Source organism: Piliocolobus tephrosceles, chromosome 21, assembly GCF_002776525.5.
Source record: "Piliocolobus tephrosceles isolate RC106 chromosome 21, ASM277652v3, whole genome shotgun sequence".
Classification (NCBI taxonomy): domain Eukaryota; kingdom Metazoa; phylum Chordata; class Mammalia; order Primates; family Cercopithecidae; genus Piliocolobus; species Piliocolobus tephrosceles.
Window position 1 is genome coordinate 253239 of NC_045454.1, and position 27220 is coordinate 280458.

At 48.6% G+C, this 27220-nt stretch overlaps 1 protein-coding gene and 1 pseudogene across 1 annotated transcript; both read left to right on the top strand.

Annotated features, from left to right (window-relative positions):
- LOC111530390 overlaps nt 1–6303 on the top strand; it is a 10338-nt pseudogene extending 4035 nt beyond the window's left edge.
- Nucleotides 6304–14673: 8370 nt separating this feature from the next.
- DPRX (divergent-paired related homeobox) lies at nt 14674–20034 on the top strand. The gene is made up of 3 exons (XM_023197594.1): nt 14674–14752; nt 16968–17122; nt 19630–20034. Exons 1-3 carry the CDS (start codon nt 14725–14727, stop codon nt 20020–20022), a joined length of 576 nt encoding a protein of 191 aa, XP_023053362.1. The 5' UTR covers nt 14674–14724; the 3' UTR covers nt 20023–20034.
- The last annotated feature ends 7186 nt before the right edge of the window (nt 20035–27220 follow it).

Sequence of the window (27220 nt, forward strand, 5' to 3'; positions counted from 1 at the left end):
AAAAAAAAAAAAAAAAAAAAAAAAAAAAAAAAAAAAAAAAAAGAAAGGAGCAGAAATAAATACTTTTTGTAATTAAAAAACAAAATAAGAAAAAACAAAACAAACAAAAAATACTACTGTGGTCATGGTAGCTCATGCCTGTAATCCTAGCACTTTGGGATGCCAAGGCAGGTGGATTGCTTGAACCAAGGAGTTCAAGGAGTTGGAGACCAGTCTGGGCAACATAGCAAGACCCCATCTCAAAAAAAAAAAAAAGTCCTAAAGACTCAGAGATAGAAAAATGGAAATTATTCATATTGCCTCCAGATTTTTTTTTTTTTTTTTTTGACAGAGTCTTGCTCTGTTACCCAGGCTGGAGTGCAGCAGCACGATCTTGGCTCACTGCAGCCTCCACCTCCCAGGTTCAAGCGATTCTCCTACCTCAGCCTCCGAGTAGCTGGGATTATAGTCATGCGCCACCAAACCCAGATAACTTTGCATTTTTAGCAGAGATGGGGTTTTGCCATGTTGATCAGGCTGGTCTTGAACTCCTGACCTCAGGTGATCCACCCGCCTCAGCCTCCCAAAGTGCTGGGATTACAGACGTGAGCCACCGTGCCCGGCCAGTAGTCTTTTATCCTTGTAACAGATTCATCTTTTCTAGGGAAATGGAGATCTTTCACTTTCATGTCCTTTTTATGTGCCCATTGATGGCATCTCTACCTCCATTCTGTTGATCAGAATGACACTGACTTAATTTGGGTTCTTTAAAGCAGACACTGATATAAAGGCTTGAGTTCCAGAGGTTTATTTAGAATGTGATCCTAAACCAAGAGGGAGGTAGCAGGGAGAGTAAAACAGGGAAGGATGAGGATCCAACACCTTATCTAAGGACATGTTGATGCCGGGTGCGGTGGCTCACGCCTGTAATCCCAGCACTTTGGGAATTCGAGGTGGGCAGATCACAAGGTCGGGAGTTCGAGACCAGCCTGGCCAACATGGAGAAACTCTGTCTCTACTAAAAATACAGAAAAAAGGCTGGGTGCAGTGGCTCACGCCTGTAATCCTAGCACTTTCTGAGGCCACGATGGGCAGATCACCTGCGGTCAGGAGTTGGAGACCAGCCTGACCAACATGGAGAAACCCCGACTCTACTAAAAATACAAAAATTAGCCAGGCGTGGTGGCACATGCCTGTAATCCCAGCTACTCGGGATGCTGAGGCAGGAGAATCGCTTGAACGTGGGAGACGTAGGTAGGTTGCGGTGAGCCAAGATCACACCATTGCACTCCACACTCCAGCCTGGGTGACAAGAGCGAAACTTCATCTCAAAAAAAAAAAAAAAAAAAAAGCAGAAAAACTTAGCTAGGCCTGGTGACAGAGGCTTGTGGTCCTAGCTACTCAGAAGGCAAAGGCAGGAGAATTGCTTGAACCTGGGAGGCGGAGGTTGCGGCAAGCTGAGATCATGCCACCGCACTCCAGCCTGGGTGACAGAGTGAAACTCTATCTCAAAAAAAAAAAAAAGAAGAAAGGATAAGTTGCTGAAGCCTGTGAAGAGGGCAATGAAGGCTTGATTCCTTTGAAGCCTGTTGAAGACTGTTTACGCTACCTCATATCATCCCTTGCCTCATCCCCTGCCACAGAGATGAAAGCCTCATCCCCTGCCACAGAGATGAAAGGCTGGGACATTTACGTGCCTAATTTCAGCCCACATTGCCTGAGGGTTTCCCTGAGACATGTTGACTTCCTGCAATTCAAAGCTGTTTTCTTCTTCAGACAGGGTCTCACTCTGTCCCCCAGGCTGGAGTACAGTGGCGTGATCTCGGCTCACTGCAAGCTCCGCCTCCTGGGTTCACGCCATTCTCCTGCCTCAGCCTCCCTAGCTGGGACTACAGGCGCCCGCCACCACGCCCGGCTAATTTTTCATATTTTTAATAGAGACGGGGTTTCACTGTGTTAGCCAGGATGGTCTTGATCTCCTGACCTCGTGATCCACCCGCCTTGGCCTCCCAAAGTTCTGGGATTACAGGCGTGAGCCATCGCGCCCAGCCTATTTTCTTCTTTAGACATGGTCTCACTCTGTCCCCCAAGCTGTAGTGCAGTGGTGCGATCTTGGCTCACTGCTACCTCTGCCTCCTGGGTTCAAGAGGTTCTCCTGCCTCAGCCTCTTAAGTAGCTAGGATTACAGACATGTGCCACTATGCCCGGCTAATTTTTCGCATTTTTGGGTACAGATGGGGTTTCACCATGTTGATCAGGCTGGTCTCAAACTCCTGGCCTCAAGTGATCTGTCTGCCTTGACCTCCCAAAGTGCTGAGATTACAAGTGTGAGCCACCCCGCCTGGCCAAGCTATTTTCCATTTTTAATTTTTTGTTGTTGTTGTTTTGAGACCAAGTCTCACTCTGTTGTCCAGGCTGGAGTGCAGTGGCATGATCTCTAAATGTTGTGTTTTTCATAGAGATGGGGTTTCACCTTGTTGCCCAGGCTGGTCTCGAATTCCTGACTTCAGGTGATCCACTCACCTCAGCCACCCAAAGTGCTGGGATTACAGGCGTGGGCCACCATGCCCGGACTGCCAAAGCTATTTTCTGTGGGATAAATGACATCGGAAAGGACCCCAGAGCAGAATACTAAAAGATGTATGGCACGTGCGTGAGGTGAGAGTATGGTAGAATCAAGTGAGTCTCTGCGTTCATGAGACTGAACAGTGAGGCTCAGGTTAAAATTAGAGGTGTACAAGAGAGTATAATATGGGCATCTGCTACTGCACAATCCTTGTGCTTCTTGAAAATGCTCATTTCCATATTTTTTTTATTTTTCATTTATTTTCAGATACAAGGTCTCACTGTGTCACCTAGGCTGGAGTGCAGGGGCACAATCAAGGTTCACTAAAGTTTCAACCCCCTGGGTTCAAGCAATCCTCCTGCCTCAGCCTCTGGAGTAGCTGGGACTACAGTTGCCTGCCACAGTACCCCACTAATTTTTTTATTTTTTGTAGAGGCAAGGGCTTGCTATGTTGCTCAGATTGGTCTTGAACTCCTGGCCTCAAATAATCCTCCCACCTGTGGCTCCCACAGTGCTGGGATTACAGGCACGAGCCACTGCACCCAGTCTCATTTCTATATGGAAGTTCATTTAGCCACTAAGCCTTTAAGGAAAGATTCAGCCACGATCTATATAAAATTTTCAATACAGGCCAGGCATGGTGGCTCACGTCTATAATCCTGGCACTTTTGGGAGGCCGAGGCGGGCTGATCACTTGAGGTCAGAAGTTCCAGACCAGCCTGGCCAACATGGTGAAACGCTGTCTAATAAAATCATTAGCTGGGCATGGTCAGCACCTGTAATCCCAGCTGCTGGGAGGGGGTTGAGGCAGGAGAATCGGTTGAACCTGGAGGTAGAGGTTGTAGTGAGCCAAGATCGCGCCACTGCACTCCACCCTGGGAAACAGAGCGAGACTCTGTTCCAAAAAAAATATAAAAGGCAATCTTTCCTAGAAAAGAATTATTTTCTGAACATTCTTGGGCATGCATTTGTATACTGCTATAGCTATTTAAAATTTTCAATACAATAATGTTTACCAGAGCAAACTACAATCCTCATTGTTATGTGGCCCCCCCAAACCATTACTGATACTCATCTGTTTCCCCCACGTCTTCTACATTTCCTCATGGTGGGCCAGTGCTTCATTTTGTGTAACTCATTTGTCTGCTGCGGTGACGCAGGCCTTTGTTTCTGAAAAATCTGAGTCCCGGGTTGCTAGGAAGGAAAAGGTTAACTAGTCTATAATCCATTCTTTCTCCCAACCTGGTGATGTCTGAGGAGACATCCCTTGGTCAAACTTCTTTGTAAACATGCCATAATCAGATCTCATGGTATTTATTAGAGGAAAACAACCAGAGATTCTTATCCGTGAGATGCTTTCAGCAGGATATACTTGTTCTTTCTTAATGTCTTGCCGTAAACAAGGAGTTTAGGGGTTTATGAGCATGAGCTGCTGGAAAATGTCAGTGTCACATACTTAGTTATCAGAGAAAGAGAGGGGCTGGGCATGGTGGCTCATGCCTATAATCCCAGCATTTTGGGAGGTTGAGGCAGAAAGATCACTTGAGCCCAGAAGTGTAAGATCAGCCTAGGTAACATCGTGAGACTTCGTCTTATTAAGAGTCTTATTCCACCATCCCTTGGTTTTATCTCAGTTACTGTACTGTTACTGGGCTGTGGTTGTGCAATTTCCTGTTGGTCATAGGGAATTCTTTGAGTTCCAGACAAGAACCTTCCTGCCCCAATATGCAGCAGCAACCCAGCCTCTTCATAATGCTCATGGTTCATTCTCCATGCCATGCCAGCCAACCACCTTGTTTCTCTGCCCAGTGCTTAATCAGCCTGTAGAGCCCAAAGTCACCAGGCAGAAAACCTTACTGTGTTTCTTGGTGGAAGTGTTCCCCCTTCCAGAATGAAGACGTCGTGCCAGATAAGGTTTGACGACAAGAAGCACAGTTTCTTCAAGTGGGTCCCTAGACAGGGTATTGATAAATGCCCATTCTATTTCACTGCCTGGGAGCTACACCTGTGTATTCTAATTACTAGGGTCACAGCCCCTTATACTGACTGTTGGTTATAAGCAGATACTGCATCTTAGAGGACAGCACCCCAACCCCATGGGACGTTATACCTGAGATGACACTTCAGTTGAGTCCTTAAAAAAGCCATTCCTGGGCCGGGTGTGCTGGCTCACGCCTGTAATCCCAGCACTTTGGGAGGCCGAGGTGGGCAGATCGTGAGGTCAGGAGATTAAGACCATCCTGGCTAACATGGTGAAACCCTGTCTCTACTAAAAATATGAAAAATTACCTGGGTGTGGTGGCGGGCGCCTGTAGTCCCAGCTACTCAGGAAGCTGAGGGCAGGAGAATGGCATGAACCCGGGAGGCAGAGATTGCAGTGAGCCAAGATCACGTCACTGCACTCCAGCCTGGGCAACAGAGCGAGACTCCATCTCAAAAATAAATAAATAAATAGAAAGCCATTCCTGGCTGGGCGAAGTGGCTCACGCTTGTAATCCCAATACATTGGGATTACACTTGCCAAGGTAAGTGAATTACCTGAGGTCAGGAGTTTGAGACCAGCCTGGCCAACATGGTGAAACCCTGTCTCTACTAAAAATACAAAATTAGCTGGGTGTGATGGCAGGCACCTGTAATCCCAGCTACAGGAGGCTGAGGAGGGCAGGTGATCACCTGAGGTTGGGAGTTCGAGACCAGCCTGACCAACATGGAGAAACCCCATTTCTACTAAAAATACAAAATTATCTGGGCGTGGTGGCACATGCCTGTAATCCCAGCTACTTGGGAAGCTGAGGCAGGAGAATCACTTGAATCTGGGAGGCAGAGGTTGCGGTGAGCAGGGACCACACCATTGCACTCCAGCCTGTGCAATAAGAGTGAAATGCCATCTCAAAAAAAAAAAAAAAAAGCCATTCCTGACCTGGCACAGTGGCTCACACCTGTAATCCCAACTCTTTGGGATTACACTTGTCAAGGTAAGTGAATTACCTGAGGTCAGGAGTTTGAGACCAGCCCGGCCAACATGGTGAAACCCCATCTCTACTGAAAATACAAAATTAGCTGGGTGTGATGGCAGGCACCTGTAATCCCAGCTACCCAGGAGGCTGAGGAAGGAGAATCTCTTGAACCCAGGAGGTGGAGGTTGCTGTGAGCCAAGATTGCGCCATTGCACTCCAGCCTGGGTGACAAGAGCGAAACTCCATCTCAAAAAATAAATAAATACATAAAAATAAAAAATAACCATTATGTTATCCCATGATGGCAGCTATTTCTGTGTAAGATAATAAATATGTGATGTAAAGAGTGTATTTCATATTAATGCACTGATTGTTGTACTTTTTTTTTTTTTGAGACAGAGTCTTCCTCTGTCGCCCAGGCTGGAGTGCAGTGGCGCAATCTCGACTCACTGCAACCTCTGCCTCCCGGGTTCAAGTGATTCTTCTGCCTCAGCCTCCTGAGTAGCTGGGACCACAGGTGCCTACCACCATGCCCAGCTAATTTTTGTACTTTTTTAGTAGAGATGGGGTTTTGCCATGTTGCCCAGGCTGGTCGCGAACTCCTGGCCTCAGGTGATCCACCCTCCTTGGCCTCCCGAAGGGCTGGGATTACAGGCACAGGAGCCACCATGCCCAGCTGTATTTTTGTTTTGTTTTTTGTTTTTTTTGTTTTTTTTTTTTTTTTTGAGACGGAGTCTCGCTCTATCGCCCAGGCTGGAGTGCAGTGGCTGGATCTCAGCTCACTGCAAGCTCTGCCTCCCGGGTTCCCGCTATTCTCCTGCCTCAGCCTCCGGAGTAGCTGGGACTACAGGCGCCCGCCACCTCGCCGGGTTGGTTTTTGTTTTTTTTAGTAGAGACGGGGTTTCACCGTATTAGCCAGGGTGGTCTCGATCTCCTGACCTTGTGATCCGCCCGTCTCGGCCTCCCAAAGTGCTAGGATTACAGGCTTGAGCCACCGCGCCCGGCCTGTTTTTTGTTTTTTTGAGACAGAGTCTCACCCTGTTGCCCAGGCTAGAGTGCAGTGGCCTGATCTTGGCTCACTGCAACCTTGGTTCACTGAGGCCTCCCAGTTTCAAACCATTCTTTTACCTCAGCCTTCCGAGTAGCTGGGATTACAGGCGTGAGCCACCGCGCCCGGCCTTTTGTTTTGTATTTTTAGTAGAGACAGAGTTTCACCATGTTGGCCAGGTTGGTCTTGAACTCTTGGCCACAAGTGATCCGCCTGCCTTGGCTTCCCAAAGTGCTGGGATTACAAGGATGTTAGAAAATGTCTGGGCCTGGTGGCTTACACCTACTCAGTAGGCTAAGGCAGGAGAATCGCTTGAACCTGGGAGGGGGACATTGCAGTGAGCTGAGATCAGGCCATTGCTCTCCAGCCTGGGCGACAGTAACTAAAAAAAAAAAAAAAAAAAAAAAAAAGAGAGAGAGAGAAAGAAAACACATCAATTCCAGGAAGTACAAATCAGACAAGATTGGGCGTGTTCCGGGTGGTGTGGCCACAGAAACAGGAAGCACAAATCAATCACCTCCACCACTGCCCGCTCCAGGGAAAAGGATCGAACGTAATCAACTTACCACTAACTAGTCAGTCATTCCCCTTAAAGGGCAATAGCATATCAGGGTCTCATCATGGGCCCTTTTTTTTTTTCTGGAGATAGGGTCTTGCTCTGTCACCCAGCCTATAGTGCAGTGGCACCACCATAGCTCAACCTTCTGGGCTCAAGCGATCCTCCTGCCTTAGCCTCTGGAGTACTAGGACTATAGGCGTGTGCCTCCATGCCTGGCTAATTAAAAAAATTTGTTTTGTAGAGACAGGATTTGGCTTTTTTGCCCAGACTCATCTCAAACTCCTGGCCTCAAGCGATCCTCCCGCCTCGGCCTCTCACTAGTACTCTTATCACAGGCATAAGCCAGCATGTCTGACCCTAATCATGGCCAGAAACTCCCAGGCTGTGATAATGAGCTCAGCTTTCGTGAGAGACAGTTCATGCTGTCAGGCACATGCTTCATCTCTTCTCCTGCTACCCTGCTACGGAGCCTCTGTTCATGGGTGCATTACACAAGCAGTGGTCTGAGGACAGAGCCTCAGTGATGCCCACTGCACAAGGCACCCTCTCTCCTGGTTGCTCAGGATCTTCTCTGTGGTGAGCACTCCCTGGAGAATATCAACATAAGACGCAGAGATCGCATGCCTCTGCCTCTTCTCATAATTCTTTTTTATTTTTGAGAGGGAGTCTCACCGTGTTGCCCAGGCTGGAAGGCAATGGTATGATCTCGGCTCACTGCAACCTTCACCTTCCAGGTTCAAGCCATTCTCCTGCCTCAGACTCCCGAGCAGCTGGGGCTACAGGTGCGTGCCACCACGCCCGGCTAATTTTTGTATGTTTAGTAGAGATGGGGTTTCACCATGTTGGCCAGGCTGGTCTGGAACTCCTGACCTCAGGTGATCCGCCCGCCTCAGCCTCCTGTAGTGCTGGGATTACAGCGTGAGCCACTGCACCCGGTCCAAAAAGAACTTTTTAATTAGCTGTGCATGGTGGCAGGCACCCTAGTCCCAGCTACCTACTTAGGAGGCTGATCGCTTGCGCCCAGGAGGTCAAGGCTGCAGTGAGCTGAGATCACACCACTGCACTTCAGCCTGGGAGACAGAGAGAGAGACCCTATCTCCAAAAAGAAAAAAAGATTAGAGATTGCGCCCCAGGCACAGATCATATTAATCCCAGTGATATTCTGGGAGTGGTGGCCAGGCTCCTTCCCAGAACTGGCCTTCCGGTTTGGCAATGAGTCTTAGTCATGAGGCTCTCATGGGCGCTGTCTCAAGCACTCTGTTCGACATCTTTTTACCCTGTCTCCCAGGCTGGGGTGCAGGGGCACCGCATCTTGGCTTACTGCAGCCACTACCTCCAGGGCTCAAACAATTCTGGTGCCTCAGCCTCCCGAGAAGCTGGGATTATAGGCGCCTGCCACCATGCCCGGCTAATTTTTTTTTGTATTTCTAGTAGAGTCAGGGTTTCACTATGTTGCCCAGGCTGCTCTTGAACTCCCGACCTCAGGTGATCTGCCTGCCTCGACCTCCCAGAGTGCTGGGGTTGACTGCTCCTGGCCCCACTGTTGCACATCTTGACTTAGCCTCCAAGGTGATTCCTTAGGACACCAATGTAATCCCTCTAAACATGGCAACAGAGGCAGCGGTTTCCAGCCCTATTTGCGCACTAGAAGGATTATTTACAAATCCTCGTACTTAGACTCCACCCGCAGAGATTCAAGTGGACTGAGCCTGGAGTGAAGCCGCAGGCATGTTCTTATAATCCTGAGAAGGATAATATGCAGCTGAGGTTGAAAACCACCACTAAGATTTGTAAATTTTGTTCTTTCAAGTCTTCTTTTCTCTCCTTAAAAACAGGCTTATCCTTGAGGTGTGCTTTCTCAGACTCCAGTGAGCATTACTGAGAACATTTAATTAATATACTGAGGCCTCTCACAACAGGAAAGGAGGGGAAGAACTCCTGGAGAAGGACTTGGAAAGGAGAGATGTTTTTCTTTCTTCTTTTTTTTTTTTCTTTTCTTTTGAGACAGAGTTTTACTCTTATTGCCCAGGCTGGAGTGCAATGGTGTGATCTCAGCTAACTGCAACCTCTGCCTCCTGGGTTCAAGCAATTCTCCTGCCTCAGCCTCACCAGTAGCTGGGATCACAGGTGCCTACCACCACGCCTGGCTAAATTTTGTACTTTTTTAGTACAGACGGGGTTTCGCCATGTTGGCCACGTTGGTCTCAAACTCCTGACTGCAAGCAATCTCCCCACCTCGGCCTCCCAAAGTGCTGGGAGTACAGATGTGAGCCGCCGTACCCAGCCAAGATATATTTTTTTTAACACAAAAAGTTTTTGGCAGTCAGGAGTCTGCAGTCAGGAGTTCAAGACCAATCTGGTCAACATGGCAAATACAAAAATTACCTGGGCATGGTGGTGTGTGCCTGTAACCCCAGCTATTCAGGAGGCTGAGGCAGGAGAATTGCTTGAATCCGGGAGGCAGAGGTTGCAGTGAGCTGAGATCAAGCCACTGAACTCCAGCCTGGGCAACAGAGTAAGACTCCATCTCAAAAATAAAAAAAAAAAAGAAAATGTCTAAAGCAAGCACTTGGGCTGTTCTGATGTCAACATACAGTAGCTGGCCCTACCTTTAACCCAGGATAAGGGGTTAAGATACACGTAAGCGAACTTGCTGGGTGCAGTGGCCCACGCCTGTAATCCCAGTGATTTGGGGGGCTGAGGTGGGAGGATTACTTGATCCCAGAGGTTGAGATCAGCCTGGGCAACACAGTGAGACCCTGTCTCTGAAACCTAAAATAAAATAAAATAAAATAAAATAAAATAAAATAAAACGTCACTGTACTCTAGCCTAGCAACAGAGCAAGACCCTGTCTCAAAAAGAATAAAAATAAAAATAATAAGCAGTCTGTAGGTTTAGCATCTTTGGACTAATGGTACCAGCATGAGGGAAAGCAGGCCTTTGTAGCTCCAATAACTGAACTTTTACACTTCTTAGTGTTCTTTTTCTAATTGTGGTGACATACGAATAACATATAATTAACCATTTAAAAATAAGTGGTTTGGTGGCATTTAGTAATCACAAGGTTGTGCAACCACCACTTCTAGGTAGTTACAAAACTTGTTGTTTTTGAGACAGAGTTTCACTCTTGTTGCCCGGGCAGGAGTGCGATGGAACAATCTCCGTTCACCGCCACCTCTGCCTCCTGGGTTCAAGCGATTCTCCTGCCTCAGCTTCCCGAGTAGCTGGGATGACAGGCGTGTGCCACCACGCACGGCTCATTTTGTATTTTTTGTAGAGATGAGGTTTCTCCATGTTGGGTCAGGCTGGTCTCAAATTCCTGACCTCAGGTGAGCCACCCGCCTCGGCCTCTCAATGTGCTGGAATTACAGATGTGAGCCACCGTGCCTGGCCCCAAAACATTTTCCTAACTCCAAAATAAAGTCCCATAAGCAGGTATTCCCCACTCCCTCCTCCGCCCAGCCTGTCCATCCACAAATGAATGGATTAAACAAATTGGTTTATTTATACAATGGAAAATAATTCAGCTGTAAAAAGGGGCCCAGTGCGGTGGCTCAAACCAGTAATCTCAGCACTTTGGGAGGCCCAGGCAGGCAGATCACTTGAGGCCAGGAGTTGGAGACCAGCCTGGCCAACATGGTAAAACCAGGTCTCTACTAAAAATATAAAATTTAGCCAGGCGTGTTAGTGCACGCCTGTAATCCCAGCTACTCAGGAGACTAAGGCATGAGAATCACTTGAATCTGGGAGGCAGAGAGGTTGCAGTGAGTTGAGATCCTGCCACTGCACTCCTGCCTGGGCAACAGAGCAAGACTCGGTCTCAAAAAAAAAAAAAAAAAAAAAAGAGGAATGAGATACTGACACATTATACCATGAGGATGAACCTTGAAAACAACATGCTCAGTAAAAGAAACCAGCACACAAAAGGTCACATATTGTACAATGTCATTTTATTTTAGTTTTTGAAAAGCTGGTCACCTGGGCTCAAGCGATCCTCCCTTCTTGTCCTCCCAAACTGCTGGGATTACAGGTGTGAGCCACTGCGTCCGGCCTGTAATTATTTTTTAATGAAATACCTGGAAAAGACAAATCCAGAGAAACAGATGGCAGATTACTGGCTCTTTTTAAATTGGTTTCTGACACTATCACAAGATAAAAATGTGGCTTAAAATTGTTGCTTGGTATGTCTTATTCACATCTAAAGATAGACCGTTTATCAGGCCGGGTGCGGTGGCTCACGCCTATAATCCCAGCACTTCGGGAGGCTGAGGTGGGTAGATCACGTGAAGTCAGGAGTTTGAGACCAGCCTGGCCAACATGGTGAAACCCCATCTCTTTAAAAAATACAAAAATTAGCTGAGTGTGGTGGCAGGTGCCTGTAATCCCAGCTACTCGGGAGGCTGAGGCAGGAGAATGGCTTGAACCCGGGAGGCGGAGGTTGCAGTGAGCTGATTATGCCATTGCACTCCAGCCTGAGGGACAAGAGTGAGACTTGGTCTAAAAAAAAAAAAAAAGATGTACTGTTCATTATTGGCAGACATCTTATTTTTTGTGCAGATTAATGGTGTACCCAAAGAGAATGGCGTTTTGTGGCGTGATGATGATGATGATGATGATTTTAGGCTAGTCAAGCAAAGCGGTGGAGTGGGGAAGGAATGCTGAAATTTGTAACTGGTTGTGATCAATTATTTGTAAACATCACTGCACTTGGACCAGCCATTATTATTTGTTTACAGCCGAAACGTTAGTTGAAGTGGCGGGATGACTAAACCCAAGACAAAAAGTAGGCAACAATGTAGGCAGAAGAAGTGAACTTTCTAGAAGTACTATTTCTAAAGTATTTTCACTCCTTTTCCAGCTGGAACCCTGCAGAGCACTGATGAAAAGAAAAAAGGCAAGGGGGACCATATCTGGCGACTTGGGAGACTGAGGCGGGAGGATGGCTTGAGTCCAGGAGTTCTAGGCTGTAATGTGCTCGGCCAACTGGGCGTCCACACTAAGTTCGGCATCAGAATGGTGACCTCCCATCAGGTTGCCTAAGAAGTGGGGAAATTATCTAGGTTGAAAATGGAGCAGGTCAAAACTTACATGCTGGCCGGGCACGGTGGCTCACGCCTGTAATCCCAGCACTTTGGGGGGCCGAGGCGGGCGGATCACCTGAGGTCAGGAGTTCAAGACCAGTCGGCCGGGCGCGGTGGCTCAAGCCTGTAATCCCAGCACTTTGGGAGGCCGAGACGGGTGGATCACGAGGTCAGGAGATCAAGACCATCCTGGCTAACACGGTGAAACCCCGTCTCTACTAAAAAATACAAAAAACTAGCCAGTCGTGGTGGCGGCGCCTGTAGTCCCAGCTACTCGGGAGGCTGAGGCAGGAGAATGGCGGGAACCCGGGAGGCGGAGCTTGCAGTGAGCCGAGATGGCGCCACTGCACTCCAGCCTGGGCGACAGAGTGAGACTCCGTCTCAAAAAAAAAAAAAAAAAAAGACCAGTCTTGCCAACATGGTGAAACCCTGTCTCTACTAAAAATACCAAAAAAAAAAAAATTAGCTGGGCGTGGTGGTGTGCGCCTGTAATCCCAGCTATTCCGGAGGCTGAGGCAGGAGAATTGCTTGAACCCAGGACGTGGTGGTTGCAGTGAGCCGAGATCACGCCACTGTGCTCCAGCCTGGGCCACAGAGTGAGACTCCATCTCAAAAAAATAAAAAAAGTATCGTGCTGATCAGTAGTGAAATCAGCTTGTGAATAACCACTGCCCTCCAGCCTGAGCAACACAGGAAGATCCTTTCTCTTACTAATCCCAGCACTTTGGGAGGCTGAGATGGGAGGATGGTTTGAGCCTAAGACTTTGAGACTAGTCTAGCCAAAATCCCAACTCTACAAAAATGCAAAAATAAGCTGGGTATGGTGGTGTGCACCTGCAGTCCCAGTTACTCAGGAGGCTTAGGTGAGAGGATCACTTAGGCCCAGGAGGTTAAGGCTGCACTGAGCTATGATTTTGCCACTGCACTCCAGCCTAGGCCTGGGTCTTTGTAGTCACGGCTACTTGGGAGGCTAATGTAGGAGGATCACTTGAGCCCGGGAGGTTGAGGCTGCAGTCAGCTGTGTTTTTTGAGACCTAGCAAGACCCTGTCTCAAAAAGAAAAAAAAAAAAAAAAGTAGCTACAAACTCATTTATGCAAAGGCTAACCACTATCACAAGTAGATATGTGCAGAACTGAGATTCAAATGGATTGAAATGGTAAGAAAAGCTGCCACTTCTGTGAACCTGAACTCAAACTGCCCTTGTCATCAAGATAAGAGGTATACATGGTGTGAGCCTGGGCATCTGAAAGATGTTGCAGCTTTTTCTTTTTTTATTTATTTTGAGATGGAGTCTTGCTCTGTCACCCTGGCTGGAGTGCAGTGGCACGATCTCGGCTCACTGCAACCTCTGCCTCCCGGGTTCAAGCAATTCTCCTGCGTCAGCCTCCCAAGTAGCTGGGATTACAGGCGCCCGCCACCACGCCCAACTATTTTTTGTATTTTTAGTAGAGACAGGGTTTCACCATGTTGGCCAGGCTGGTCTCAAACTCCTGACCTCAGGTGACCCGCCTGCCTTGGCCTCACAAAGTGCTGGGATTACAGGTGTGAGCCATGTGTAATTAGCTGGGCTTGGTGGTGGGCGCCTGTAATCCCAGCTCCTGGGGAGGCTGAGGCAGGAGAATTGCTTGAACCCGGGAGGCAGAGGTTGCAGTGAGTCGAGATCGTGCCACTGCACTCCAGCCTGGGCGACAGAGTGAGACTCCATCTCAAAATAAATCGATAAGTAAATAAATTTTAAAAATGAGATGATGTCTGAGTGAATTAACTAAATCAGGATATGCAGGACAATGCCAAACATATATCAGCCACTAAAGAATATGTAAGTTGCCTGAAAGCCCCTTAAGGCTTTAAACCTGGACTTTACTATTCACAATCACATTCCCGGTCCCCATTATGGAGCCTGGTCACCTGGGCACTTGTTAGGTATGAAAATCATGAGATCCCACCTCAGACCAACCGATCAGAAACGTCGAGGGCAGGAGTTCAAGACCAGCCTGGCCAACATGGCGGAAATCCCATCTCTACTAAAAATACAAAAATTAGTCAGGCATGGTGGCACAGGCCTGTGATCCCAGCTATTCCGGAGGCTGAGACATGAGAATCCCTTGAACCCGGGAGGCAGAGGCTGCAGTGAGCCAAGATGGTGCCATTGCACTGTAGCCTGGGTGACAGAGCAGGACTTTGTCTCAAAAAAAAAAAAAAGAAAAGAAAAGAAAAGAAAAAATTGCAGCCTCTGCTCAGGAGGTCTGGAGTGGGCCAAGCTTCTGCATTTTAACAGCTCCCAGGAGTGTTAGTGGAGCTCGTTTGTGGACTTGCCTTTGAGTCGCTCAATCAATATTAAATAAATGACAGTATTGGGAGAACTCCAGGGGGCTCTGGAGGACCGAGGGATCATATTGGAGGCAAACAGGGCAGAGAAGTGGAGGAGGTGGGAGTCGGGTGTGGCTGTGGAGGAAGCTATTTAAGTCCGGATTTGATCTTTGCTGGTTCTTATCCCTGGACCTGAACCCAGGCACACATCTGACTTGAAACATGCCAGGCTCAGAGGATCTGCGTAAAGGTAAGAGAACCGAAGCCAAGACACGCGAAGAAGTGGAAAGCAGCTGGTGGCGGGAAAAGGCAGAGGGACCAGGTGGCTGAAGCCAGTGCTTCGTCCACGTGGGTGGCGGGGACTTCCCACAGAGGCTGTCATCGTTTTTGTTGTTGTTGGTTTTTTTTTTGTTTTTTTTTTTTTTTGAGATGGACTGTCACTCAGGCTGGAGTGCCGTGGCGTGATCTTGGCTCACTGCAACCTCCACCTCCCAGGTTCAAGCAATTCTCCTGCTCCAGCCTCCCGGGTAGCCGGGATTACAGGCACGCACCACCATACCTGGCTAACTTTTTTTGGTATTTTTAGTAGAGACAGGGTTTCACCATATTGACCAGGCTGGTCTCAAAACTCCTGACCTTGTGATCCGCCTGCCTCAGCCTCCCAAAGTGCTGGGATGACAAGCGTGAGCCACTGTGCCCAATTTTTGCATCTTTAAACAGAGGGGGTTTCACCATGTTGGCCAGGCTGGTCTCAAACCCCTGACCTCATGTGATCCGCCCGCCTCGGCCTCCCAAAGTGCTGGGATGACCGGCATGAGCCCCAGTGACCGGCCGCAGCTGTCATCCAACAGCACGGGCAAAGGCAGGGAAGCCCATTTCTGCCTTCGAATCCCAAATATTCTCCCTTCTTGTTGTGTCTTAATTCCTCCCACCCCGATGCTTGTTCTTGAGCTCAGGGGAATCTGATTCCTATGAGGCTGATTAGGTCCTAGATAGAATATAGGCTTAGCCAAGGTGGAAATCTCATGTTCGTGGGCACTTACTAGATTCTGGGGTTGCTGCCAAACCATTTTCAGGCATGATCTGATTCAGATCTTTTAGAGTCAGGCATGCGGTGGCTCGTGCCTGTAATCCCAGCAGTTTGGGAGGCCAAGGCGGGCAGATCGCTTGAGCCCAGGAGTTCAAGACCAGCCTGGGCAACAAAACAAGACATCATCTCTACAAAAAATACAAAAGTTAGCCGGGCATGGCAGTGTCCTGTAGTTCCAGCTACTCGGGAGGCTGAGGTGAGAGGATCGCTTGAGCCTGGGGAGGTTGAGGCTGAAGTGAGCCGTGATCATGCCACTGGGCAACACAGCAGTACACTGTCTCCAGAAAAAGAAAGTAAAAGGTGACATCCATGAGAAAAGTGATGTTATTTTTCTGCTGATTTCCTTACTTAATAAACATTGAATAAATGATAAGGATAAAACCATGTGCATCCATTTCACCTTGGATTGAGTTGCCTGTTTCTACACAAAGAAAATAGAACCCAAGAGGTAAGGCACAAGCGATCCCTTATTTATTTATTTATTTATTTATTTATTATTTTTTTGAGACAGGGTCTCCCTCTATCCCAGGCTGGAGTGCAATGGCGTAATCTTGGATCACCGCAGCCTCTGCCTCTGGGGTTCAGGTGACTCTCCTGCCTCAGCCCCCTGAGTAGCTAGGATTGCAGGCATGTGCCACCGCACCTGGCTAATTTTTGTATTTTTAATAGAGACGGGGTTTCACCATGCTAGCCAGGCTGGTCTGGAACTCATGACCCGATGTGATCCGCCCGACCTGGCCTCCCAAAGTGCTGGGATTACAGGCATGAGCCACCGCACCTGGCAAGGGATCCCGTATTTAAATGATGACAGAAAAAAAGGATGGAGGAACCAAGAGGGAAAGGAACAATGCTTTCCTACGAAAATGACAAACGAGGCTCGGAAAAACAAGGACAAAAGACAGATCCTCCAGATTCAGCCTCCTACAGTACTGGGACTGCAGCCTGAGGCACCCCCCAGGCTGGCAGTGTCTCAATATCTAAGAACCTCAGTCATGGCTGGGCACGGTGGCTCACACATGTAATCCCAACACTTTGGGAGGCCGAGGCAGGTGGATCACCTGAGGTCAGGAGTTCAAGACCAGCCTGACCAACATAGTGAAACCCTGTCTCTACTAAAAATACAAAAATTATCCGCGTGTGGTGATTGTGCCTGTAGTCCCGGCTACTCGGGAGGCTGAGGCAGGAGAAGTGCTAGAACTCAGGAGGTGGAGGTTGCAGTGAGCTGAGACTGTGCCCCTGCACTCCAGCCTGGGCGACAGAGCCTCAGTCACTTGATCATCACAGTGTACCTCAGTGGAAAGGAAAGGAAAGTTCAGGCTTTTGAGAATGGAGTTGTTAGCAGTTCCCATTTGTGTCTCTTTCCCTTTCTTTCAAGGCAAGGACCAGATGCATTCACACAGGAAACGAACCATGTTCACTAAGAAGCAACTGGAAGATCTGAACATCTTGTTCAATGAGAACCCATACCCAAACCCCAGCCTTCAGAAAGAAATGGCCTCGAAAATAGACATACACCCAACAGTACTGCAGGTTGGAAAATGATCCCTCTTCTCACTAAACTGCCTTCCTGATCTAATCTAAATTCAAAGTCTCTCTAGGATAATTCCCGAGGTCTCATTCCAATCGCCAATATTTCCCAAACCCATGCTCTCCTACCCGCATCCCCGGAAACCTTTCTTCAAAGCCCCAGAGCAAGAATGGGAAAATTTTTCCAGTAAAGGACCAGTTAGTAAATAATTGAGGCTTTGTGGGCCGTACTGCCTCTCTAGCAACTATTTTAACTATGCCACCACAGTGCAAAGGCAGCCACAGACAACGTAAACAAGAGGCCCATCTGTGTTCCCAGAAACTCTTTTGCTCAGGTCAGAGTGCAGTGGTGCAATCACAGCTTATGGCAGTCTCGACCTCCTGGGCTCAAGCAATCCTCCCACCTCAGCTCCCCACGTATCTGGGACTACAGGTGCACACTACTATGCCTGGCTGATTTTTTTTTTTGAAATGGAGTCTCACACTCTGTCACCCAGGCTGGAGTGCAATGGCATGATCTCGGCTCACTGCAACCTCCACCTCCCGGGTTCAAGCAATTCTCCTGCCTCAGCTTCCGTAGTAGCTGGGATTAGAGGAGTGCACCACCACGCCCACCTAATGTTTTGTATTTTTAGTAGAGACAGGGTCTCACCAAGTTGGCCAGCCTGGTCTTGAACTCCTGACTTCAGGTGATCTGCCTCCCTCAGCCTCCCAAAGTGTTGAGATTACAGGTGTGAGCCACCGTGCCCGGCTGTATTTTTTTTTTTTTTTTTTTTGGTAGAGATGGGATTTTGCTATGTTGCCCAGGAGGCTGATCTTGAACTCCTGGTCTCAAGTGATCCGCCTGCCTTGGCCTCCCAAACTGTCAGGATTACAGGCATGAGCCACTGCGCCTGGCCTGAAGTTTATACAATTTTCACATTACAAAATAGTGTTGTTTTGTTTAAAGACAGAGTGTTACTCTTGCCCACGGTGGAGTGCAGTGGCATGATCATAGCTCACTGCAGCTTCGAGTTCCTGGGCTGAAGCCATCCTTCCACGCAGATTCCAAAGTAGGTGGGACTACAGGTGTGTGGGACTACAGCCTCCCGAGTAGCTGATATTACTGGTGTGTACCACCAGCCCCAGCTAATTTGTGTGTTTTTTGTAGAGATGGGGTTTTGTCATGTTGCCCAGGCTGGACTCAAACTCCTGAAATCAAGTGATCCACCCACCTCAGCCTCCCAGAGTCCTGGGATTATCGGCCTGAGCCACTGTGCCCGGCCAGTAGTATTCTTTTATTTTTTCTCTTTTTTTCTTTCAGTCCCAACACACCTACAACACAAATGAGTACTCTTATTGTGTTTGTTTTTTCTCAACCATTTTAAAATGTAAAGCCTATTCTTTTTTTTTTTTTTTTTTTTTGAGACGGAGTCTTGCTCCGTCGCCCAGGCTGGAGTGCAGTGGCCGGATCTCAGCTCACTGCAAGCTCCGCCTCCTGGGTTCTCGCCATTCTCCTGCCTCAGCCTCCGGAGTAGCTGGGACTACAGGCGCCCGCCACCTCGCCCGGCTAGTTTTTTGTATTTTTTTGGTAGAGACGGGGTTTCACCGTGGTAGCCAGGATGGTCTCGATCTCCTGACCTCGTGATCCGCCCGTCTCGGCCTCCCAAAGTGCTGGGATTACAGGCTTGAGCCACCGCGCCCGGCCTGTAAAGCCTATTCTTAGCGCATGGGTGATACAAAGGCAGGGGGTGGTCAGATTTGACCACGAGCCTCAGCTGGCTGGCCTGAGCCCCAGAGCAGCCCTACAACTCATCCCCTTGCTCTCCTGTCCCCTGCTCTGGTTTTTCTGACCTCTGTCTCAATTTCTGTCCCCAGAATCTCTCATTTCTGCTCCTTCCTAGGAGCAGATTGAGAAGGGTTCCACAAAGAGGATATAAGTGGCCAAGCTGTGGCACTAGCTGTTCTCACCTACAAGTACTTGTATTAGCAACTAAAAGGAAAACTCGGGCTGGGTATGGTGGCTAACCCCTGCAATCCCAGCACTTTGGGAGGCCAAGGCAGGTGGATCATGAGGTCAGGAGTTCGAGACCAGCCTGGCCCACAGGGTGAAACCCCATCTCTACTAAAAATACAAAATGTAGCCGGGCGTAGTGGTGTGAGCCTGTAATCCCCGCTACTCAGGAGGCTGAGGCAGAAGAATCACTTGAATCCGGGAGGCGGAGGTTCCCGTGAGCCGAGATCGTGCCACTGAACTCCAGCCTAGGCAACAAAGTGAGACTCCATCTAAAATAATAATAAGAATAAATAAATAAATATTTGGATAGGAGAGTTTAAGGGCCAAAAAATAAAAATAAAATGAAAAAGAAAAAAAAGAAAAGTTAAAAACTTAAAGGTTAAAAAAAGAATATAAATAAAATACGTTTAACAAAATAAAAATTAAAAAGTAAAACTTTTTAAAAAATAGAATGACGAGTCTTCTGAATTCCACCCCATTCTCAACCCCTAGCTCTTCTCTCTCTTCCCTTCAGGTCTGGTTCAAGAATCACAGAGCAAAACTCAAGAAAGCCAAATGCAAGCATATTCATCAAAAACAAGAAACTCCACAACCGCCAGCACCACAGGGTGGGGTCACCACCAGAGTCAGCCCGAGAAACGCAGACACACTACCCAGATTGCCCAGTGCTGCTCACCCGATCGGCCTGGTGTACACGGGTCAACGAGTCCCTTCATTCCAGCTCATCCTGTACCCCAACCTCAAGGTCCCTGCAAATGACTTCGCTGGCCACAGAATAGTCCATTTTGGCTGCTGCCAAGATCCTAATATATATTGCCTCTACCCCATTTTGGAATCCCAAGTTTGTGCTCCAAGCTTCCATGCTGGATCTTCTGCCTGTTCCTCTCTCCAAAGTCGAGAGAGATGATAAATATAAAAAAAAGAGATGATAATGACAACACGTTGTAATGGTGTGTGTGTGATAGTGTGACATTTGTAGTTGGTCTTCATGCCCGTTTCCTGGAAAGCAGCTCCAGAATTCCATGGAGTCTCCAAAGTGCTGTCTTTTTGTATTTTGTAGGCTAATATTGACCGATAGCTTTAGGATGGGGACTGGTCTCTGGAAAGACCGCAGTAGGATTAGAGGGCAAACTTCCGGGAGGGGAAGGAAGCTGAGGGTGAGGCTGATCACCATTGGCCAATGGTTTCATCAGTCATGTCTGGGTAAGGAATCATCCATCCAAACCCAGGAGGACAGGGTTTGAAGAGGTCCCATGCCAGGCGCGGTGGCTCAAGCCTGTAATCCCAGCACTTTGGGAGGCCGAGACGGGCGGATCACCAGGTCAGGAGATCGAGACCATCCTGGCTAACACGGGGAAACCCCATCTCTACTAAAAATGCAAAAAACTAGCCGGGCGAGGTGGCGGGCGCCTGTAGTCCCAGCTACTCAGGAGGCTGAGGCAGGAGAATGGCGGCAACCCAGGAGGCGGAGCTTGCAGTGAGCTGAGATCCGGCCACTGCACTCCAGCCCGGGTGACAGAGCAAGACTCCGTCTCAAAAAAAAGAAAAAAGAAAAAAAAGAAGAGGTCCCTGACAGCTAAGCATGAGGACGTACCTGGAGGGTGGCATATCTGGGGAGGGCATGAAAGTGCCGGGCCCCTCCTCATATGCCTCATCCTGGCAGGGTGCAGTGACTCATGCCTCTAATCCCAGCACTTTGGGAGGCCAAGGCAGGTGGATCACCTGAGGTCAGGAGTTTGGGACCAGCCTGGCCAACACGGCGAAGCCCATCTCTACTAAAAGTACTAAAATTAGCTGGGAGTGGTGGCGGGCGCCTGTAATCCCAGCTACTTGGGAGGCTGAGGCAGGAGAATGGCGTGAACTCGGGAGGCAGAGGTTGCAGTGAGCCGAGGAGATCGTGCCACTGCACTCTAGCCTGGGCGACAGGCAAGAATCTGTCTCAAAAAAAAATAAAAGTTAAAAATAAAACACTAAATTAATAAAAATAAAAAAAGAAAGCACAGAGGACCAGCTGGAATATTTGGAAGACCAGAAAATGTCCTTAAAATTCAAACTGTCTAGGCATATAGTTCAGGTCCACCTAGCCTTTCGAATCAACACAAACCCTTCCTCAAGTCCTGGAGGTTGGCAACACAAAAGCACCCTGTGGAGAACCTGAAGCGTTCCGTTCCTGAGAGTTGAGTCAATTGGATTGCAACCCCAAGATTCCTAAAAATCTCAAGTTCCTAGAAAATTCTCAGAAAAAGCAAGCTGTCCTAAACCTCCCTGGCTGTATTCTCATGCAATTTCACAACCACCAGAGAATCTCCATCCCCTTGAACCTTGGTCCTCTGCCAATGTTCCTCATGCCTGTGATCCCAGCACTTTGGGAGGCTGAAGCAGGCAGATGGCTTGAGCCCAGGAGTTTGAGACCAGCCTGGCCAACCTGGTAAAACCTTGTCTCTACCAAACACATAAAAGTTAGCCAGTCTCATATACCAGTCTCAAAATAAATAAATAGATTGACATTTAAACATAAAATAAACATGAGTGTGTTAGAAAGAACCTACTGGCCGGGCGTGGTGGCTCACGCCTATAATCCCAACACTTTGGGAGGCAGAGGTGGGTGGATCATCTGAGGTTGGGAGTTTGAGACCAGACTGACAAACACGGAGAAACCCCATCTCTATTAAAAATACAAAATTAGCCAGGCATGGTGGCACATGCCTGTAATCCCAGCTACTGGGGAGGCTGAGACAGGAGAATCGCTTGAACCCGGGATGGGGAGGTTGCGGTGAGCTGAGATTGTGCCACTGCACTCCAAGCCTGGGCAACAAGAGAGAAACTCCATCTAAAAAAAAAAAAAAAACCTGCTGGAGGATTTGGAGTTGAGCAATATCAGGCAGAGTCAAAGGAAGAGAAACTTCTGGATTGGGTGGTGCCAGTGGCAGATTCTGTGAATAAGTATCTCAATACATCTTATCTACAGGACGGCTGACTAGAAAGAGGACAAAGCTGCAATAGATAAATGGGTAGCAGCCATTGCTTAGCCAGAGGGGAATATTTGGTGGGTTGGGGCTCAAGAGAAATGTTAAAAACAATCTTAATAACAGCATGCCAGCTCGGCGGCCCACACCTGTAATCCTACGGGATTCCGGAGGGGGAGGGGGAGGCGGGAGGATTGCTTGGGCCCAGGAGGTAGAGGTCACAGTGAGCTGTGATTGCACAACTGCACTCCAGCCTGGGTGACAGAGCGAGACCCTGTAATAAAACAAACATTATCAAGAAAAATTATTAAATGAATAACAAAAACAGGCCAGGCACGGTGGCTCACGCCTGTGATCCAAGCACTTTGGGAGGCTGAGGTAGGTTGATCACTTCAGCTCAGGAGTTCGAGACTAGCCTAGGCCACATAGCGAAACCCTGTCCCTACAAAAACACAAAAATCAGTCAGGCGTGGTGGCTTGCGCCTGTAGTCTCAGCTACTTGGAAGGCTGAGGCAGGAGGATCACTTGAACCTGGGAGGTGGAGGTTGTGCTGAGCCGAGACTGCACCATTGCACTCCATCCTGGGCAATAGAACGAGACTCCATCTCGAAAAAGAAAAGAAAAGAAAAAGAACCACTTCCTAGCATCTTTGGAGAAGGGCCTCACATCAAATCCTGTCTTCCTCCCTCTCATCACCTTCTAGCCCAGTATTTCCCCAATGTAAGAATAATAAGAACCACCTGGGGAGCTGTTAAAACCCAGACTCCGAGACCAGACAAGGGCATGGTTCCCAGGTGTGAGCATGATTTTTCCCTGGGGTTGCATTTAACAAAGTTCAAAACCCAGGAGGTACAATCAAAACCCGAGCCATCCGGAGACTCAAGACTTCTCAGGGAAGATGAAAAAGAGAAAGTCCGGCCGGGCGCAGGGGCTCTTGCCCGTAATCCCAGCACTTTGGGAGTCCAAGGCAGCAGGATCTCGTGAGCCCAGGCATTGGAGACCAGCCTGGCCAACGTGGTGAGACCCTCATCTCTACAAAAAAAAAAAAGAGAGAGAGAGAGAGGAGAAGTTTCCAAAGAAAGTTCCCAGAGGAAACAGGAGGGGAAAGGCTGAGGGCTGCACCCAGCCAGCTAGGGTGTGAGTCTGTGAACCACAGTGTGGGGGGCTGAGTGTGAGTCCCCAGTCCAGGGGGTGTGAATATGTAGAGACGCCAACACTGGCCCTGCACCCGGCCTCCTTCCTGGGCGAACTATTGACTGAAGCCACCCCTCGTGTCCCCACTGTTCCTGGTCCCGACTTCCTCACCTGATGAATGGACCGGGAGGGTAATTCCCCTGCGGTGGGGCCTTTCTCACTCTGTTGTTACGTGTTCTTATAACATGTGCTCTCTGGTGTCAGCTGTCATCTGTATCTCCCTAGAAGGAATCATGAGTTTATGTTTTATTTGTTTTGTTTTGTTTTTGTTTTTGTTTTTGAGACAGGGTTTCACTCTGGTCTTCCAGGCTGGAGTGCAGTGGTGCAATCTCGGCTCACTGTAACCTCCACCACCTGGGTTCAAGCGATTCTCCCACCTCAGTCTCCCAAGGCCGGGCGCGGTGGCTCACGCCTGTAACGCCAGCTCTTTGGGAGGCCGAGGTGGGCAGATCACTTGGGGTCAGGAGTTCGAGACCAGCCTGGCCAACACGGTGAAACCCCGTCTTTACTAACAATACAAAAATTGGCCAGGCGTGGTGGCCGGCCCATGTAATCCCAGCTACTCGGGAGGCTGAGTGAGGAGAATCGCTTGAATTCAGAAGGCGGAGGTTGCAGTGAGCCGAGATCGCGCCACTGCACTCCAGCCTGGGGACAGAGTGAAACTGTGTCTCAAAAATAAATAAATAAATAAAATACAATAAATAAAAAATAAGAAATAAAAGAATGAGCCACAATGTCCCTTTGTTCTACAGGCCACTGTTGTGGCATCCACAGTTGCTAAAAAAAACCCCTGCCTTGTCTATGGATGCCCATTGCGGTGATGCCATGAACACCTTTGATCCTATGGACACCAGGGTGGATTCAGCATCCAAGTCCTTGAATTCTTCCTGTGAGTATAAGCTGCCCTGGCTCAGCCGTCTTCTTTGCCAGGAACCCAATCCTTCAAACTTCCCTGAAAGACTGGGTACTTTTCGCGTGACTGCTCTAGAGATTCTATGGTGGGGCTTGAAGTTTAACCTCCAGGGTCAGCAACATTTTATGGAAAAAGCCACAGAGTAAATATTTTAAACATTCTCTTACACTGACACTCAGCTGAACTGGCAAAGCAGAGTATCTGTGTATCAGTGTACATTTTATTCAGCCGTTGTTTGGGTGAGGGTCTGCGGGCGGCCCCCGCAGCTGATGCCCTCCTGTGAGGAATAATTCCTCATTGTCAAGCACAGTCCATCACGTATTCCTTTCCTTTCCTTTTTCCTGTCCTTTCCTTCCCTTCTTTTTCCTTCCCTTCTCCTTCTTTTCTTTTTTTTCTTTCTTTCTCTTTCTCTTCCTTCTTTCTCTCTCTCTCTCTTTGTTTCTTTCTTTCTTTCTTTATTTTTTTTATTTTTTTTTATTTTTATTTTTTTTGAGACGGAGTCTTGCTGTGTCTCCTGGGCTGGAGTGCAGTGGCCGGATCTCAGCTCACTGCAAGCTCCGCCTCCCGGGTTCACGCCATTCTCCTGCCTCAGCCTCCGGAGTAGCTGGGACTATAGGCGCCCGCCACCTCGCCCGGCTAGTTTTTTGTATTTTTAGTAGAGACGGGGTTTCACCGTGTTAGCCAGGATGGTCTCGATCTCCTGACCTCATGATCCGCCCGTCTCGGCCTCCCAAAGTGCTGGGATTACAGGCTTGAGCCACCGCGCCCGGCCTCTTTCTTTCTTTCTTTTGGCACAATCTCTGCTCATTGCAACCTCCACTTTCTTTCTCTCTCTCTCTCTCTCTCCTTTCTTGCTTGCTTTCTTTCCTTTCTTTCTTTCTTTTTCTTTCTTTCTTTCAGATGGGGTCTTGCTGTATCACCCAGGCTGAACTGAAATGCCAAGATGCAGTCATAGCTCACTGCAGCCCAGATAAATTTCCCTAGGCTGAGGTGATCCTCCCACCTCACCCTTCCAAGTAGCTAGGACCAACAGGCACATGCCACCATGCACGGCTAATTTTTATTTTTATTTTTTGAGACTAGTCTTGCTCTGTCACCCAGGCTGGAATGCAGTGGCACGATCACAGCTCACTGCAGCCTCGACAACCCGGGCCCTCTGAGCAATCTCCCACCTCACCCTCCAGAGTAGCTGGGACCTCAGGCATGTACCACTATGCCCCGCTAATTTTTTATTGTTTGTAGAGGCGGGGTCTCCCTATGTTGCCCAGGGTGGTCTCCAACACCTGGCCTTAAGCAATTCTCCTGCCTTGGCTGCCCAAAATGCTGGGATCATGGGCATGAGCCACTGTGCCTGGTCTGGTCTTCCTACTTTCATCCTCCTAGTCCTTGACCTGTCCCTCTTCTAGAGTCCTCCCTCTTCATGACCCTCTCCCCCTTGTTGGGGCTCAGAAACTGATACCCCTAAATATAGCACGTTAAAGGAGCTTCAAGGGCGGGGCGCGGTGGCTCATGCCTGTAATCCCAGCACTTTGGGAGGCCGAGGCAGGCAGATCACTCGAGGTCAGGAGTTTGAGGCCAGACTGACCAACATGCAAAACTCTGTCTCTACTAAAAACACAGAAAAAGAAAATCAGTCGGGTGTTTGTGACACAGGCCTATAATCCCAGCTACTTGGCAGGCTGAGGCAGAAGAATCTGGGAGGCGGAGGTTGCAGTGAGCCGAGATCACGCCACTGCACTCCAGCCTGGGTAACACAGCGAGACCCCATCTCAAAAAATAATAAATAAATAAATAAATGAGCCTCAAGGTCTCTGACCTCCCCCCATCATCTCTCCCAGAGCACAGGCCTTTATCTGTGTAAGAGCCAGACCTGCTAAGGGGAATAATTGTCTTTCCTTCTCCTCCCTGCGAGACAAAGAATGTAACCACACCTGAACAGATCCCATCACTGTCGATGGGAACGCTTTCCAGGACCCATTCATTCTCTCTAGTAATCCTTGATTGCCCTCAACGGAATGCCTCTAGCCCCCTCCCATAATCAGTTTGCCAGGAGAACACCTAAGCCCTTGAGGGGTGGGCGATCACTGTGGCTCTCCCCATGCTCAGGTTAAATACATTTGTAAGTCTTTTCTCCTGCTAATCTGCCTCCTATCGGTTCTTTTCAGCCAACCTTCAGAGAGCCAAAAGCAGCCTTCACCTTGGCCTCAACACCCTCCACGCCTTCTGCTTCTCCCCCTCCCCCCGCAACACATTCCCTACTCCTTGGTTCCCCCACTTCCAAGCATCCTATCCTCCCTGCTATATGTCATCCTCCTCATTCTCTGTTTTTTATAACGCTTTTAAAATTATAGGCCCAGCCAGGCGCAGTGAAGCATGCCTGTCATCCCAGTACTTTGGGAGGCTGAGGCAGGCGGATCACTTGAGCTCAGGAGTCCTACACCAGCTGGGGCAACATGGTGAGACCCCCATCTCTACCAAATTACAAATATTAGCCGGGTGTGGTGGCATGCACCTGTGTTCCCAGCTACTCGGGAGGCTGAGGTAGGAGAATGGTTTCACTCCAGGAGTTGGAAGTTGTAGTGAGCCAAGATCATGACATTGCACTGCAGCCTGGGCAATAGAGCAAAATCCAGTCTAAAAAAAAAAAAATTAGGTCAGGTGCTGTGGCTCACACCTGTAGTCCCAGCACTTTGGGAGGCCGAGGCAGGTGGATCACCTGAGGTCAGGAGTTTGAGATCAGCCTGGCCAACATGGCGAAACCGCATCTCTACTAAAAATACAAAATAAATAGCTGGGTGTGGGGTGGCGGGTGTCTGTAATCCCAGCTACTTGGGAGGCTGAGGCAGGAGAACTGCTTGAACCTGGGAGGCAGAAGTTGCAGTGAGCTGAGATCACATCATTGCACTCCAGCCTGGGTGACACAGCAAGAGTCTATCTCCAATAAATAAATAAATAAATACATAAATACATAAATATCAATTTTTAAAAAATGCCCGCTACTACACTTTTCCTCCCTCCCTTTCTTTTTCTTT